Source organism: Alligator mississippiensis, chromosome 1 (assembly GCF_030867095.1).
Source record: "Alligator mississippiensis isolate rAllMis1 chromosome 1, rAllMis1, whole genome shotgun sequence".
In the NCBI taxonomy this organism is placed as follows: domain Eukaryota; kingdom Metazoa; phylum Chordata; order Crocodylia; family Alligatoridae; genus Alligator; species Alligator mississippiensis.
In genome coordinates, this window is record NC_081824.1 from 299315011 (window position 1) to 299333038 (window position 18028).

Genomic DNA, 18028 nt, shown 5'->3' on the forward strand with positions numbered 1-18028 from the left:
GAAGTTTGTAGGCTCATCTACGAAAGGTGTTTTGTAAATGCCCTCTGAGGATTAGGACTGAGAGATCAGAGAGGGAGTGATTGTCTTGTGACAAATGTGCCCCCACAGGTAACTGGGTATTTTTGCCTTAGATAGATTTTCAGTGTGTGTTCATTCTGGTACGCAGTTGTTGTTTGGTCTCTCCTGTGTATTTTCCATCAGGGCATTTGGTGCACTGGATGAGATCTATTACATTTCTGGAGGTGCAGGTATAAGATCCAAGGATGGTGATGATTCTGTTGTGGGGTGTCATTATTGTGGGAGTGGTGCAGATGTGTTGGCAGGCTTTGCATTTCTTGACCTGATATGATCTGGATCCATTGGGTGTGGCTTGGGTCACAGGGAGTTTGCTTCTGGTGATGAGGTTGTCAAGGTTCAGTGCTTGTTTAAAGGATAGGATGGGTGGTTCTGGAAAGATCTCTTTAAAAACTGAGTCTTCTTCTAGTATGGGTTGCAGTTGTTTGAGGATTTTCTGTGTAGGTTCTAGGGAAGTGTGGTACGTCATAACTAATGGTGTGTGATTCATGGGGATTTTCTTTTTGTACTGCAGCAAATCTCTCCCACAGTAACCACACCCCACAATAGAACCGTGACCATTGGGACCTTGCTTGGTGCCCGAACCACCCCCTGGGCAGTAGAGTTCAGGGGGTGGAAAGTTGGTCCACAAAGAACAGAAGGGTGGGAGATGGGAGCCTGTATCCTGGAATGTTGGAGGACTGCAACTTGGGTGACTCATCTGTGGGGCATGACCACACATTAATGAAACACAAGCTGGGTAACACAGATCTGAGATAAACCTGCCCAGGAGTGGTGAAACTTTAAGCTGCCTAAAGTGTACTTAAAATTAGTTTCAGGTGTTAATATGTGGGGTTAAGAGCTCCAGGAGCGACCTCAAATTAATGTGTTACAAGTCCCTTATACCCACAGGCATTTCAAAATGCACAGATAACTGGTGTTAAATGGGCAGCACCTGCTCCTCTGTAAAGCATAATGCTAACCATTTTATGGTAGTATACTCTGTTTAACATCCATCCATCGTGTTAGCCTCTAAGTATTCCATTATATATCCCTAGAATGTAATCACAGAGGTATCTCTTGAATTGTGGGGATAATTAATCATTAAAACAGATTACTAAGAAAGGTAGCCAATCCATTGCTGAAAGACATTTTCTAATTAAACATCTAGTTATTGAGCTAAATGAAAAGATTAATATGACCTGTTTTATAAATAAGGGATAGGTTGATACTATAAATCCCTCTTGGCTATAAAACCCAAGGATTTATATGTTTATGGAAACAAAACTTTTGTCAAAGATGGTCTTAGATCCTAAAGCATAGAAAGTCTTCAATTTTATTCCATGATCTTCAGGACCACATCATTGTTCATCCGAAGAGCAAAAATTAACCAACATAATTTTTATGCATAGTGGAGCACTTTGTATCAAGATTCCATTGCCATATTATGTATGAAGTCATAATCAATGTTAAAACATTAATCAATTGTATAAATATTTATGATATAATGGATCATAGGCTCCTATACACACTCAGGGAGCCTGCTCTGACACAGGAAATCCAGTGTGTCCAAGCAGACTCAATTAACCAAGTGAGCTAGAATACAGCAATTGACACAGTCGGGCAGCCTTGCACATCGTGTGTATCAGTGTTGCCATGCTGACAAAATGGCAATGGGGAGTTTTGAAATAAAACACGTCCACTGAGCTTTAGTTCAAAGTGCCTCGCCACCACTTTTTCAGCACAGGGACGCACGGCGATGCTGATATGTGTGATGCGCGGGCATTTTTAATTAGCCCGGCTCACTAATTAAAGCGCCCGGTACCACTTCCAGGACCGCATGTAAAAATGCCCAGTGAGTCAGAGAGACTAATGGACTGCAGAGGCTTGTCTACTGCTCCACAATAAACTTTGTTGTTTATTTATTCCCATTCATGTATGTCTGTTCTTTTTTAACTTGGTGATCACTACCAAATGTGTTCTACTGGGGGGGGGGCTTTTACAATCTTTTCTTCGATGCCTGATGAAGGGTGTTTGTGCCCGAAAGCTTGCAATTCAAGAATTTTATTTGCAAAAATCTTGTTCATTTAATACAAGATATCACCTCTACCACAATCCCTGATTGCTTTTTCTATTGATTTGCATACATTTATATTGATACAGCTGCATCCACATACCAAAAGGGGTTTACTGAGTTAACTATATTCCAGTGGATCAAACTGACAAAACTTTCTAGCGTGGGTAAGGCCCTTCCTACTCCTCTGAAACTCCCAAAAGGAGGACGTGATGTAGTTCCAGTAGTGGTGAAGTAAGTGCTTTTGATGGCTGTCCTTTGGAACTAGTCTGACCAGCTTATTTCATACAGGAGCTGCTAAGCAACAAGCAGACAAAACCTTTTGTTCTTTAATGTATTCAATCCAGGGACATAAAGATGAAAGTCTCCCATATACAAACCCTTGTTTTATCTGTTTGAATTCCTCTCCCTATCCTGTTTACTCAGTAGGTTAAAGATTATAATGCAACCCAATATAATGAGCCAGTAGTATCACTAAGGGTGGGAAAGTAGGGCACCAGCCCCAAGTACCAATGGGTGATGATGCACCTCACCATCTGCAGCCCAAAATTCTAGATCCACCTATGTTTATTGAAGAGAAAACTAAGGTAAATTCTGGGAGCAGGTTGACATCACTGGGAGGAGGCATGCCATCTGTTCTGATAAACTACTGTGTGCAAAGCATCAGGGAGGAGGAGTACTACCATATCATGACATATCTACACCCACAATCTGAAGCTGCCATGGGTTCCTTTTTCTGATCAGGGAGAAGTGAGGCAAAAACAACCACCCGGAAAAGGAGCATGAGAGTCGTGGTAATTGGAATCAATGCCCAGGGTCATTTGAGTTGTCACGTCCACTGGAGACAATGGATACTGGTGCAGGAAGCACAGAAAAGTCATCCTTTTGGCCCAGGAGGGAGAGCACTGTCCCAGTCTGCATTGCTTTTTCTCACCTGAGGCGAAGGAGTTTGTTGCCGCTGGAGAAGATAATGGTGGAAGGATATTTTCAAGATGGGATTCTGGTGGCCACTGACTTGCATTGGCAGCTGCAGAAGGGTGTGGCCAGCATAGGATCAGCTGGCAGTCACCCACCTCTCTGCTCCATGAAAAAAGCATACGGCTACTGTAATGGTCTCTAAGAATTGTACATATTTCTGGACAGAGTCTGAAGAAGATTTCATTTATCAGAATGAGCAGACACTGGCTTCCTGAGGATAAACATTTCAGCCTATTATGCTATACCTTGCAGTGCAGTCTAGAGATACCCAAGTTAACTTTAGACTAGTTAACTTGGGTATTAGAAGTAATATACCCACGGAAGCATGAAGTTTCTATGAAGCAAGTACATTCAAAGTCAAAACAGCCACCAACTAACTTTTCTGGGCTGGAAAAGCTCATAATGATTCTTTACAACAGTGTTGAAAGGTTTCACTTTCAACTTAATATTTTAATTTTTTCAGCTTTTCTGATCTGCCAAAAACAAAATATTCTGGGTTTCAGTCTAATCTGATTTTCCTCCGAATGTTTTTCAATATTGCCAAAAAACCAAAAAGAAAAATCCATCATTTGGTCAGCTTTAGTGTATGTGGTTCCATAGAACAAGTCTCACTTTTGGAATCATTAAAGTATGTAATCAAGAAGATCCTCATGGAAGAAAACAATGAGAAGGTGTAAGAAGAAGAACCAGAAAACTTCTTGTAGTCTTATTTGTTTTTTCTGATTGTTTCATATAATAAAACTTCTTAGTTCTGACAAAACCTAAAACTGTTAGACGTGAACCCCAGGCTACTACTGTCCAGTTTTAAGAGGGTATATATGGAATATTTGGATATGGAGAATAGTATCCTTTCTTATCCTCACACATTTATGGTCTTAGATAATCTGTTGTCACTGTGTGATTGGCTGTTTTGCAGCTGTATTTTCTGCAGGTTAACAGAGCTAGATGCAGAGGAGATACAGAATATGGAAGCTCCCCAGCTATTGTACAGTCTGTGTGCATAAATTCTGTCCATGTTGCCTGCTCCTTCTTTGCTTCTGAGGGAGGTTGTGGATGGAGGGAAGATAGAGGGCAGAACTCCACATAACAGGAGTGGGTTGCACCATCTGAAACCTAGTTGGGATCTACATACTACTCCTATAGACAGAGTGCTCCAGGGCAATGTGGTTCTGCATGTCCATGTATTATGGTCTATGTGGAATGCTGTCAGTTTAAACTTTCATAACTGATCCTGCTATCCTTGCTTAAGCTAAGTATTCTTATTATTAGAGCCAATAAAACGGTGCTTCTCTCATTTGCAATAAATATACATCAGCATTTTATCTAGGAAAGGAAGTGGAGAATTTTAGGTTCAATGCAGTTGCCCAAACTAGATTGTGACCAGGGCACCAGTCATGATGTCTTTTAGGACCAGACGCTGACAGCTTTTCCTTAAAAAAAAGTAACATTTTACTGAAGTCAGTGGGGTGTCACTCAACATGAGTAAGGCTTTCAAAATCTGGACTACAGAAGTATTGAGGTGGGATCCCCCCTCTGTCCTGTGGAAGGCAGCTGTAGGTTAATCCCAAACAGGCCAAAACAAGTTGTAAGGCAACAAACTTGCCATCAGCCAAGAGTTAAACCCTTAGCCATTTTTCCTGAGCATCAACTGCAAGATAAGTGGAAACTAATTTTACAAGTTGCATAAACCCACCAAGGCCATGCTGAAACTTTTTAATGACTAAGTTTAAACTGAATTTTTAACGCTGTCGTCAGGCAGGAAAAGATGTAGCAAGGCATCACGTTGTATAGGCGTGAACAATGCATAAGTGGAAGTGAATGAAGGTAGTATTTAGGCCAATAGATGTGAAAAGAACTAAACTAGTGTAAAATATGCACATGTATTTGGCAATATAAGCAGAACTAATAAAAAGTAAGGATATAGAGAACATGACAGACCACTTCAAGACTGCTGAGGTGATATGCTGAGACTAGACCATTCTTCAGCTAATATAAATCTGTGCAGCTCAACTTAAAAAACTTAAAGGGATTAAATAAATCATATCCTTATCCTTAGTATCCATCACACAAACCCTGAACTACCCTTCTGTCATTCAGCTGTATGCAAAAGAATAGAATTTATGTTTCCTTCTTCTCAAGTGCATTTAGCACAGCTGAAGACAACAAAACCCAGGCCTCTTAATGGAGGGGAGCAAAGGACCTTTGTTCCATTTTGCACAATAGGAAAATGTGATCATATTAACAAATAAAGGTCTTGTTCACGTCCTTTTTCTGCATTACCTGGATTATTGAGTAGATGGGAAGGGAATTTCTTGTTAGGCACAAAAAGATATATTAAGACATCACATTGTATAGACATGAGCAATGCATGAGTGGGAGTGAGTGAAGGTAGTATTTAGACCAATTGACATGAAAGGAAATAACATGAAACGTGTGTGTATTTGGTAACATAAGCCGAAGTTATGAAAGGTAAGGCCTATAAAGCATGGCCAGGACTGCTGAGGTGATCTACTGTCCTGTGGAGCCTGAGGACTGCCTGATCAACAATCAGGTTAAGACATCCATTAGGGTAAGTAATCAATTGCTTGTAAATGCATTGTTTATCTGTTAATAAATGCATGTTACAGAGTAGAACGCTGTACCTAGGGAAGGCAAAATGGCAAAAGCCTTTGGCCTGATAAAGTATCAGCAGGTGTCTATATGGTGGCTACATAGTCCCAGTAGCTTACTGGAGGGGCTGAATATCACTCTCTTCAACTCCTGTTTACTTCCACATATGCACTGACCCTGCTCTCCATTTGGGAGGAAAGTTACTTTTTCTCTTTGGCTTTGTGGAGGTGGTGAATAGGCAGCTATACATTTGGTACGTAGTTTGTTATACACCTACACACAGAGGTATGTGTCACGATAACCAGTGCAAATAAGCAAATAGTGCTTTGATAGGAAAGTGTAAAATACTGTTTATGTGTAAGTGTATATACAAGTGTACATGAAAAGACTGTAGATATTGCATTTGTTATAGGCAGATATTGTATTTGTTATGGGCAGAGGTTTGAATAAGTGGGGTGGGGTGGGTGCCTTTAATATAGATATCAGCATGTAGATGAGGAACTGCATGACGAACAGATCCAAGGAGGTGATACTTCCCCTCTATCGGGCGCTGGTCAGACCGCAGTTGGACTACTGCGTGCAGTTTTGGGCGCCGCACTTCAAGAGGGATGTGGATAACCTGGAGAGGGTCCAGAGAAGGGCCACTCATATGGTTAAGGGCTTGCAGACCAAGCCCTACGAGGAGAGACTAGAGAACCTGGACCTCTTCAGCCTCCACAAGAGAAGGTTGAGAGGCGACCTTGTGGCTGCCTATAAGTTCATCACGGGGGCACAGAAGGGAATTGGTGAGGTTTTATTCACCAAGGCGCCCCCGGCGGTTACAAGAAATAATGGCCACAAGCTAGCAGAGAGCAGATTTAGATTGGACATTAGGAAGAACTTCTTCACAGTTTGAGTGGCCAGGGTCTGGAACGGGCTCCCAAGGGAGGTGGTGCTCTCCCCTACCCTGGGGGTCTTCAAGAGGAGGTTAGATAGGCATCTAGCTGGGGTCATCTAGACCCAGCACTCTTTCCTGCCTATGCAGGGGGTCGGACTCGATGATCTACTGAGGTCCCTTCTGACCCTAACATCTATGAATCTATGAACTAACATTCATTTGGGTGCATACAATGTGACCTTAACTTTGAGTCTTGTTTCTTGTATATTGTGTTTAGAGTACATGCTAAAGTCCAGGAGATTTCTAATCAATTTTGCTGATATCTCCAGTATCGCTTGTGTTTTCTATAGCCACATTTCTTCTTTATGGTTTATACTTCTACACCACCATCTGGTGATGCTTGTCCATACTGCTTTGTTAGTAATTTAAACCAGTTCAGTTCTTTGTAATTAAGCCCACAGCACATAGATGATTCTATTGTGTCCCTGAGCCTGGGCAACTTGAAGGCCGAACAACTAACACAAGAATCAATTCCCAGTTTTTTTTGCTGGTCTTCAGAAGTTTCTACTCAATAGTTTGCTACAGTCTTAAATGCATTATATTGACCACTGTAGAGTGGAAGGGAGAGGAATCTTACCTGCCTGGGCTCTCTTCGCTCCAGCAGGAGCTGCCACTGCTGCTACTTTAACACCATGGGCTGGGCTTTTGCCACTGAGGAACAGCCACTGAGGTACCTGGGTCCCTCCTGGTGCCCTATTCATGCCTCCTCCCCCACCCCCAGGGGCAGGGCTGACCCTCCCATGGCAAACCTCCCAGGGGGTAGGGGCATCATTCCATACCCCCTCCCCCTACCAGACACACTGCTGAGCAAGGCATTTCCCTCACCTATCTATGCTTGCCTGGCTCCCTATTGTCAGACTGTACAGGGCTGTAAATGCTGTGGAAAGACTCTTGGTGGGAGGGGACATACCAGCCCCTCTAAGTCAGTCTCCAGGACTGGTGCCCCTCTCACCCTGCCCTAGTTATACTGTTGGCTGAAGGTAAGTACTGCCCTTCCAATTTCCTGAACATCCCTTGACCAAACAATGCTGGATTATATATTACATTGTGATTCTGCCTTACATCTCAGAAACTGATTGTTGTCCAGGAGAAATTAAAAAAAAAAAAACATGGCCTGATTTTTCAGAGGTTTGCAGAACCCACTGTTTCCAGGGTGCTTCAACGAGCACAGTGGGTGATCAGTGCCTTTGGAAAATGAGTAGCACAGCAGAACAACTAAGAGGGACTCTGAGATGCAAATAGCTAAAGATGTAAAGGCAAATAAGAAACTTGTAATGTATGCAGAGCAAGAAATCCTTGAAGACCAAAGTGAACCAATTAGTTTATGAGGAAGGCAAAAGGTATTGCAGAAATGTAATTTCTTTTTTAACTTCAGTCTTTCCAAAAGAGGATGATGGGAAGATACATACTCTTGAGCTTCTCCATATAGGCAGTGTTACAGATAGAACACTATGAGAGAGTGACATGTGAAAACAGAAGATGCTGGAACAGCTGTCTGGACAAAATAGAGAGCCACCAGCCACCTGGACTGGACTGGTGACTTGGCTGGATTGATAACAATGTGTTCATTTAATTTAGCTACTCTACCAGTGGGATGAGGTTAGGCAATGTGGTATGCTATTTTCAAACAGGACTGGCTCTGAAAATTACAAGTCACAGAGAAGATGCTTTGTTACAAGATCAATTAAATTTAAATGCTTTGGAGTAAAATAATTACCACTTCCATAAAACGTTAATGTAAAGAGATAGCATACAGGAAAACTGCCTGTCTATGCCATTAGAAATCCTTCAAGGAAGGTAACAAACCAGGGGGGGAAAGGATGAGTTACTACACTTACTTTGGGTTTCCAAAAAAGTTGTAATAAATTCCTCACAGGAGGATATTAGGGAAATAAGAATGACTGAATGAAATGTAAAGTTCAGAAAGAAAAATTAAAACACAACTATACATTGTCTTTTTTTCAAAACCAGCAAAAGGAATGTTTTCATTTTAATGTATTTTAGATAACTTAGAAATGATGATGAGTGAAGAAGTAGCATATTGAAAACCTTAACATTATCGAGGTCTAGTCTAAGGAAGAAACTAAATATAAACAATTATGGAATGAGTTATTCTACAGGTGAAATATTTCAGTCTATATTTATATTATTCAGGCCCACCTGAAAGCAGAAGACTACCTACTGAAATGGAACCGAAGGGCCTTTGGCTACTGGCAATTCTCCTGGTGTTTGGACTTACTACCCTAATAGACGGAGTCGAACCACCAAGTACGTATACATGCTATTTTTTTCTAAGGTAATGATGTATGAGCCTGAGTGCTCTTGATTCAATACTGCTGACAAAACACCTGTTAACTACAATGGGAGAATGACCTGGTTTCATATTCTTTGCAGAAAAAGTAGGACATTACAAAGGGCATGGTTTAATACAAAATACATCTAAACTGGAGCAATGTTGGTAGGATGTTTCCTGGTGATAAGACCTTGATCAAGTTGTGTAAAAGGAAAAGTAAAATATAGACTTTTTTGTCATCTTATGTTGAGATCAGGGTCTTTTGGTGATAAATGGGCTCTGCTTGTAGCTTCTTCCAGTTCCCACAATCAGGTTGTGCCCTTACCCCAAGGAATGATAATAATCAATTATCCCACATGCTTATCATATTTAGTCTTCCATCTTTGCCTATACTTGAAAGGCCAGGTAAGCTTGACTGCAAGCTACAGAGTCTGGCCAGTTTTTACCTAGCGATGGACTGCAGAGGTCTATATTTTAAGCTTCATTGCTACAGTCTTTATGTTGGGGGAAGAAATCCATTAAATTGCACGGCATGTTTGCCTGAATATTAATCTGTATTATTTGCTTACCAGATACAGAGAACGCATACCATAGCTGATGTAAACCTATACAGATTGACAGAAAACATAAATAGAGTAAATAAACCATGTACCTCTCAGAAAAATTGGGCACAACACCACTTAATTAAGACTTTTGTCTTAATATGCTTTATTAATATGCTACCATATTTATATTCTGTAATCCAGAGAATGAGCTTTATATTGCCTTCTCTCAATGTGCCTTTAGGAAAGCCAAAGATAGTTATCTTAATGGAGGGGAACAAAGCTCATTTGTTTTGTTTGACAGAATAGGAAAATGAGCGAATATTAATGATAAAAATATGGTTCACATCCATTGTATGCATTACCTGGATAATGGAATAGTTGGAAGGGAATCTCTTATTCAGCTGTTGGATTAAATCTTCTTCCTTTTCAGGAAAAGCATATGCATATAAAGTGCATTTCTGGCCACAATAGTAAAACTGGTCTTAATTCACCCTTATGTAAGCAGGACTAAGAATGTTTTCAATGAATCAAAATGCCTACCAGGTCTGTCATTCTTTTGCCTTTCAGAAGTGAGATCTGCATTTCCAATATCTCCCTATTAATGAAATGGTTTCTAAACAGAATAACATCTGCTTTCATTTATTAATATAGAATTTGTAGGTGCAAAGTTTTGTATATCAGATAAATTTCCATAGAATGAACACTTACATCAGGAATCAATGAAGTGTGGCCTAAGAATAATCATTTATAGTGGAGAAAAGGAAAAATACTATAACTCTGGTTTTGTTTCAAACAGCTAAATGCCAGTGCGCTGAAAAACCAAACAAGAGAAGGGAATGTGGGTATCCAGGTATCAAGGCTGAGGAGTGCCATAAAAGAGGATGCTGTTTTGATGCAAGCGTGACTGGTGTTCGTTGGTGCTTCAAACCTTTCTCAAAACTAGGTAATGTAACTACCACAATTGCTCAACATACCCCACAATAAGATACACTCCTTGGTTTGAAAGGCAGAAGGAAGAAAAATGATTTTTCCTTGTAGAAAGTTATGGAGTAGCAGCAGCTAGGAACCTGAGCCTGCTTATTGTTTTGATCTCTGAGGAGCACTTCAGATTTTACTTTTGCTTTTGCCTGGTAAGCAGCAGAACTGCTTTTACTGGATTTCTCACATATATTTCACACTCCAATTTCCAGCAGCTGTTTTTTTGAGAAAAGTTGTGTATTGTATGTGAGAAAATATGGTATGTGAAATACATAATACTCATGGTTTCCAGTGTCCCTTCCCTACGGACTCTTGTATCTTGTCTTGTTCTGGATAAAAAATAGAGCAATGTGTCCACCACAACATGAAGTAACTTCACCAACTGAAGAAGAAAAAAGGTTTAAACTTTCCCAAAACTATAGAGTCTTATACCCTGCAGTCACAGGCATCTTCAAAATATACATAAAACAGGTGTTAAATAGACTGCTTCTAGCCCTCTCAGCAAATATCTCTCTGAAAGTATAGTTTCCACTATTTATTTATTTATTAGATTTATATCCAGCCCTACCCAAAAGGCTCAGATTGACTTACAATAAATAGATAAATGGCCCGCAGATAGGAATCTCTCAGACAACACTCCTTTTGGTAGCAGTAAACTCTGTTCAACATAAATCCAATCTGACAGCTGCTAAGAATACTATTTTTTATCCCTGGAATGTAATGCCAGAAGCATTAACAGGGGACATAACCAACATATTGCTCAGAGTCTTTAAATCAAGTTTGGTTATTTTGCTAAAAGAAAAGTTCCAATTAAACCTTAGTTATTGAACTCAATACAAAATTCCTATGTCCTGTTTTATAAAGGAAGGATAACTTAATGACCATAATTCCCTTATGACCATAAAACCCATGGATTTATGCCGTTATGGAGGCAAAACTTTGTCAGAGATCACATTAGTCACGAGTACATGGCAGTCTTCAAATTTATTGCTGATTTTCAAAACCACAGCATTTTTCATCTGAAGACCAAAGTTAAGTATTATGGGCAGTTTTACACATGCTCTGGAAGTGGGAGGGGGTGACACTTTAATTAGAGAACCGTTCTAATTAAAGTGCCACTGCATCTCGTGTATCAGTGTCCCCACACTTAAAAATGGCGGCAGGGCACTTGAACTAAAGCCATTTTTAAGCCATTTTTAAGTGCGGGGGACACAAGACGCAGGAGGCTGCTGGAGTGCGATTAATCGGAGCACCCTCCATGCTCATATATTGGCACCCTTACATTTTTATGTATAGTAGAGTACTTTCTATCAAGATTCCATTTCTAAATGATTTATTATGAGGGGTTAATAGACGATAAATCATTAATTATAGTGTTGTTACAGTGTAATGGAACATTACTTTTTGAACATTGGGCTATGAACATTTATAACAACTTTGCTGATGTCTATGTAACTGGGTCTGACTGAAAAATATTCCTGTGAAAGACTGAGGTTTCTTAGCATCTTTATTTTATGCATCATAACAAAGGAGGTGCTTTTAAATGTCACAGGAAAAAAATAACACACCATTTCCCCTCCCAGAAAAGATTGTTAAGGCAAGGCTGCTAGGGCACTCACTTGGAGACACAGGTGCAAGTCCCTTCCCTGACTCAGAAAAGGGAGGGAATTTAACTATCATCTATCTGATACATGCCAGGCAAGTGCTGTAATCACTGCCAGATAGAGCCAGTACCTCTGGCACAATGAATAGGTTATAAGGTGGACTGGCTCCAACAGAAGAAGTTGAGGGAGACTCTTAGTCAGAGGAGGAACTAGAGAAGCTTAGTCTGCTACATCTCTGTCAGGTGTCCTAACAACTGGGCTATTGATTCTTCTGGGGTGGGTTATTTCTCACCACACAAATTCTGTTCTCACCATGAGGAACATTTCCAGCAATATTTGTCATAAACAAAATGGTCCTGCAAAACATCTAAACTGCAAACTTTGATTGGAAAAAATGCCAAAAATTGACCAGCTCAATTCCTAACCATCTGTCTCATATACTAAACATCTTTGTAACATCATTATATCAATTAAAGAAAAAAACAGTATAAGCATAGACAAAATATTATAGATGTAATCATCCGGCCATAGTGATTCAATAGAGACCATCAGATTTAAAACTCATTAGCTTCCTCCTAGAACAAAGTATTTATGAGCTGTAGCCCAGTGAATTTTTGATATTCAAAGTGATGGAACCCAATTTTTATCTTTAGGAGCACAAGAATGAGGCCAATGACATATGTTAAAATAATGGTACAATTGTACCCTGAGGAATTTTATGCCCCACCCCAACATTGCACATCTTGCTGTACCAGACATGCATGGTAGGACATGCAATTTTTGGGATGAGGCATAAAGTTTCTTATATCCAAATCAAACCAGTGCCAGGCTACCTCCAGCCTGATCCTGCAGACAGTCTCAGGTCCACTTGCACATAGAGGACAGTCCAGGGCTAGTGCCAATAATCAGAGGATTGTGTCAAGCTGTAGCCTTGAACTAACCTGTATCTGCCACCTCCCCAACAGAACACTGGGGCAGGCACAGGTGACCAGAATCCTCTGCCTGGGCCTATGCACATACCCACTCCCTGCTGCTGGAGTTACCAGCCTCCTATCCCTCCCTCCCTTCCCATATAAAGCCCTGATCCAGTAGGGGAAGTGTCTCGGCAACAAAGCTCAACCTTGTGTTTAGGCTGCTGCATCCTTGACTTCTGCTGCTACTGACGGATTTCTTGGATTTCTGACCCGGTTAACTTCCAGACCTCAATCTTTGCCTGACCCTCTGGCTGTTATATATAGAATAACTTTATGGCTAGTTTGCCATTTTATAGTGCCGTAATTTGGCCAAATGTGGCATGTTGTAATTTATGGCTCAACTAGCAAGTTAATTTTGCCATAAATATAATGTCTCCCTGATTTTAGTATTCTAAACAAAGACTGCAGGTAAACCAAAACTATCTGAGTCTAAGTTAGGGGGGAAAACATCAGCAGAGCTGTTAGGTACTCTGGATGATGCATTTAGCATAGCCAAACATGGCACTAACAACTTGGGCTGCCACAACTTGAGCTATAGACCCAAGTCTCAGGAATTGTAGAGTGGATGTTAAATTCTGTATTTCTGCTTGATCGGGCTGTCTCTTCTACTTCGTAGCCCAGTCACAGCTATATTAGTGAGAGAAGAAGGAAAATCTAATACTCTTGGATATCTGTAGAGTTGAGAGAGGTAGTTAGCTGTGTTAGTCTGAAGTCAGGCAGAAGGCAGAGGAGGGTGAAACCTTAGAGACTGAATAGTTCAGAAAGGAATAAGGAAGGCTATTGCCTGAAAAAGCATATGCCCTTTTAGTTAGTCTCTAAGGCAGGGGTCAGTAACCTACAGCCCACAGTCTGGATCTGGCCTGCAAAGCCATTTGATCCAGCCTGCAGACATGGGGCTTCAGCAGCCAAATCAACTCAGTTCAGGTCAGACACAGGCAGGCATACAATGGGCAGGGGCTAGGACACAGCTGCTGCCACCTCTGCTTTTCCCTGTTGTAGCACAGAGAGAGTGGCTGCTGCAGCTGGCACTTTTCCCTGCAGCAGTGGGGGGCTTCCACAACAGTCACTTTCCCCTGCCAACATGGTGATAGGTGCCATCCATGGACATTCTCCCCATATTACCAGGGGGTGGGGGAAGTGGCAGTACCAGGCACTTTCCCTGTACAGCAGCTAGGAAAAACAGTGATGGCAGCTGGGCCCACCTCTGACCCAAACTGGGTCAGTCCGGCTCACAGCCTGAAAAGCTTGTTGACCCCTGCTCTAAGGTGCTGTCCTGTCCTGCCTTCTGCTTGGTGTGTTGCGGTGTAGAAGGTAAATCAAGCTGGACTCCAGAAGATCATGATTTCAGATATTCACCTCTGATTTCTCCTTCTGTTTCTGTGTGCTGAAGTAACAGGACTTGGGTACCTAGCTCTTAGGTGCTTGTGAAAATCTCACTCAGTAGCTTCTATTTTTAGGGACCCTCAACAGAGATGCTTTCTGGAAGTGAATGTGAGAAATGGCCCGGCTGTGAAGTGAAACACTCGAATGCGTGGTGTACTGAAAATAACCAGGAAGCGGGAAAAGATGCAAAATGTTTGTCTTTGTCTTTAACAGCTACCGGTGAATGTTCTATGAATGTATACGATAGAAAGGAATGTGGATTTCTAATCTTCTCAGAAAAATGCTGTCTGAAAAGAGGATGTTGTTTTGATTCTTCATACCCAGGCGTTAAACGGTGTTTCCATCCTAACATCAAAAACGGTAAAAAAAAATTCTCTGGAATGTTTTAAAATGTCTCTGTACAGGATTACACAGAAATCAACTGCTGCGGAGTGTTTCACCCCTAGCCTGCTGTATGCTTTGCAGGAGAGTAGCAAAGTCCTTTTGGACTGAACCTGATAGATCCTTCCTTTATTTATATATCTTTCTCTCTGGCACACAGGGTCCACAACCACAGCTAACCCTTGGTTGGATTTTGTGCACTATCACAAAATAAGAATTAAAATAACATATGTGTATGTCTCAAAATATCCAATACTGTATAAAGAGAATAGGGTATCCTCACAGAGAGCATGATAAACACACACTCCAAAAGATTGCTTAGGGCTTTGGTAAAAGATGTACCAAAGCCTTACCAACAAGTAAGCGTAGTAGAGACAAGGTTACAAACTGATTTTTTTTCTCTTTTTTTATGAAAGCTTTTATTGGGAAAAAAAGTTGACACCCTTTTCACCCAGGCATGATGCTGGTTGAAATCTTGAGGTGGAAAGGGAAGCGATACAATTTGTTGTAAAATACAAAAAAGTTTTATTTTTTCAGTTAGTTTTAGTAAAATGTTTGTCCTCATTAACCTGAAGAAGAGAATGATTATTGCATGGCTACTGCATTTCTGTTGTCTGCAGACACAAATGATAGGTTACCCAGAGAGATGGTGGAATCTCCATCCTTGGAGGTTTTTAAGACCCAACTAGACATAGCTTTGACTGAGAGGATCTAGTTGTGACTGGGTCCTGCTTTGAGCAGGGGGTTGGACTAGATGACCTCCTGAGGTCCCTTCCAACCCTAGTTTTCTATGATTTGCAGCAATACAGGAAGATAGAGCTAACGCATGAGCATGCAGCACATACCATGGCTTTGTTATTGACCCCTTAGATTGATGTTCATGGGTGGATCTAGGATTTTGAAAATGGGGGTGCATGTGGTAGGTGCATTATCACATATAAAAAACCCACATATTTTTCTCCAAGTAAAAAGAACCTAAAAGCTTTATTTATATGCTAGGGGTCTAGACTGTATTATTCAGTTTAAAATTGATGCTAAAATAAATCTAACTTTATTGGAATGAGTTAAAAATGGCCTGCAAGGCTGTTAAATAAGAACTAACAGACAGCAGAATTTCAGAAGAAAGGCTAGCTTGAGTAGTGGAACATCAAAACCATTAAGTAGGAGAGAGGGTCTTAACACCTATGGAATAAAGAGTTGCAAAGAAATCAGGTAGATTTTAATGCGCTTTAAAGTCAGTTGACTCCCTCAGCATGGCCTGACTAGAAACGCTGCTGCCACTGCCAAGCAGTTGCTTTTAAACTTTGGGTGGAGCAGGAATCAAAGAGGGAGTGCAACTGTGCCAGTGTACCACCCTGGATCCTCCCTGATGACGTTCTTGTTTCCTGGCACGAGTGATCAGTCTCACATGAAGGGGATGACAGATGTGTTCACATTCCAGTGTGTAAGGGCCTCCCAGCCCTTCTGGAACTTCTACTGTCAGGGCCACTGCCCTGATCTTAGTCACCTCTTTATAACCGAGATGAGGAAAGATGTTTTCTAAATACATGCCCACGTAGACCAGTGAGATGCTACAATCATATAAAATATATAGAAGGGGATAATTGCAGTGAATAATTGCAAGACACACCTCCTCAGTTTGTCCCACTTCTACCCCTTTATATTGCAGAGCTATGCTTCATTTTCCTGTGGAGCCAATGCATAGATTTGACGCTTAAATATTGATTTCCCCTTTCTTTTATCCTTAGATTGTTAAAGAAGCATGCCCCGGAGATGGCTGTCAATAGAACCAGAGAAAAAGGAAAGTTTTTAAATCTCATGGCATGTTGCTCTAATACTCTGTCTTCCAGCTCATCCCTGTTTTAGGTGTATTACTTTTTAATAACATAGTTAATCGCTGAGAAAAAAAGAGGTGGGAAGAGGGATTTTTTCAGGGACAATATTTTTTTAAATCCTTTTCCCTGGGCTATTTGTATTGACATGCTTATCATTTTCAATTCATAAAAATAAAATACGTAACTGTTGCATTTGAGTGACTGTTTTTAATATTCTTAACAATTCCTGTTCCTTTAAAAAAGTATGGCCTTAACACTCAAATTCTTGTGAGGTACACAATGATCAGTGTTGGACTCAGAGCACTCACTGTGGTGCTGACAGCTTGTGCCAGGAAGTTAGACTAGAATTTCTACCCTTAATGTACACTGAATTCATGCCAGAGGAGCAGCCACACACATAGTGGAGCTGGGCTATACTCTGCTTCTTCCATTGGGGTTGCCTCAAGTTGAGCACCCAAAATTTCCATTTACAGCAGCCCTTAGGGGTATCTCCATGAGTCTTTCTAACTTCGCCTTGTCAGGAGTTCCCAGCTACTTGTCTCCCTGGGACATTCTGGCAAATTGCTCTCCCCAGGGCGGGCACACGACTGCCAAACTCAGCCCTTAGAGCACTGGTTCTTAAGCTTTCTAGACTCAAGGCACCCCTTATTAGACTTAAGGCAGCCCTCCTCGGAAAATGCCTGCTCTTAGTTTTTACTCGGTTTTTGACTATGGAAATATAATCAAGCCATTTTTCTGTTGAAAAAAAATAGGAAAAAAATAAACAGGTCAGAATTTTTGTATTCTATGGATTCCAATTTGAAATCTCTAGATTTATCTTGTGAATCATGTTGACACACCTAGCACTTAGTGCTAAAACTGCATTGTACCCCACAGCACTAGTGAAAGGATCTCAAGGCACCCAGCACCCTGATTGAGAATCACTGCCCTAGAGAATGCAGGTGCCCTCTGTTTATCCTCATTAAGTGCCTACTAGTTACAGAAGTAGAGAGCTTTCTAATGGGCTGGTCCCAGACCTGAACCTAAAAGGAGCAACCCAAAGCACTATAATGTGGAAGACAGTTTTCACCACCTGATGTGGACTGAAAAGTTTATCCAGTAAAAGTAAGTGCTAGGCTGTATTTCCTTTAAAACCCAAAAAGGTTATGCCTTGTTATTCTTACTGAGTATGCAGCTGTACTGGTAGAGAGGTGTGTTATTCCACTATGGTTTATTACAGTTCAAGAAGTGGAATACATTGTAATGGCTTAAGTACTTTTACACTGATATAAAAGGAATCGTGCATCACAGAAAGTTGTACTGATTGAGTTATTCCAGTGTGGTTGAATTGATAAATCTTTCTAGCATGAGCAAGGCCTTACCGACCCTCAGAGACTGCTGAC

The 18028-nt window shown here is 41.0% G+C and overlaps 1 protein-coding gene across 1 annotated transcript; it reads left to right on the forward strand.

The window, feature by feature from the left end:
• Positions 1 to 5596: 5596 nt before the first annotated feature.
• LOC102569614 (trefoil factor 3) lies at positions 5597 to 16835 on the forward strand. Its single transcript, XM_019487258.2, has 5 exons — positions 5597 to 5675; positions 8808 to 8921; positions 10288 to 10434; positions 14644 to 14790; positions 16560 to 16835. Exons 2-5 carry the CDS (start codon positions 8840 to 8842, stop codon positions 16565 to 16567), a joined length of 384 nt encoding a protein of 127 aa, XP_019342803.1. The 5' UTR covers positions 5597 to 5675; positions 8808 to 8839; the 3' UTR covers positions 16568 to 16835.
• The last annotated feature ends 1193 nt before the right edge of the window (positions 16836 to 18028 follow it).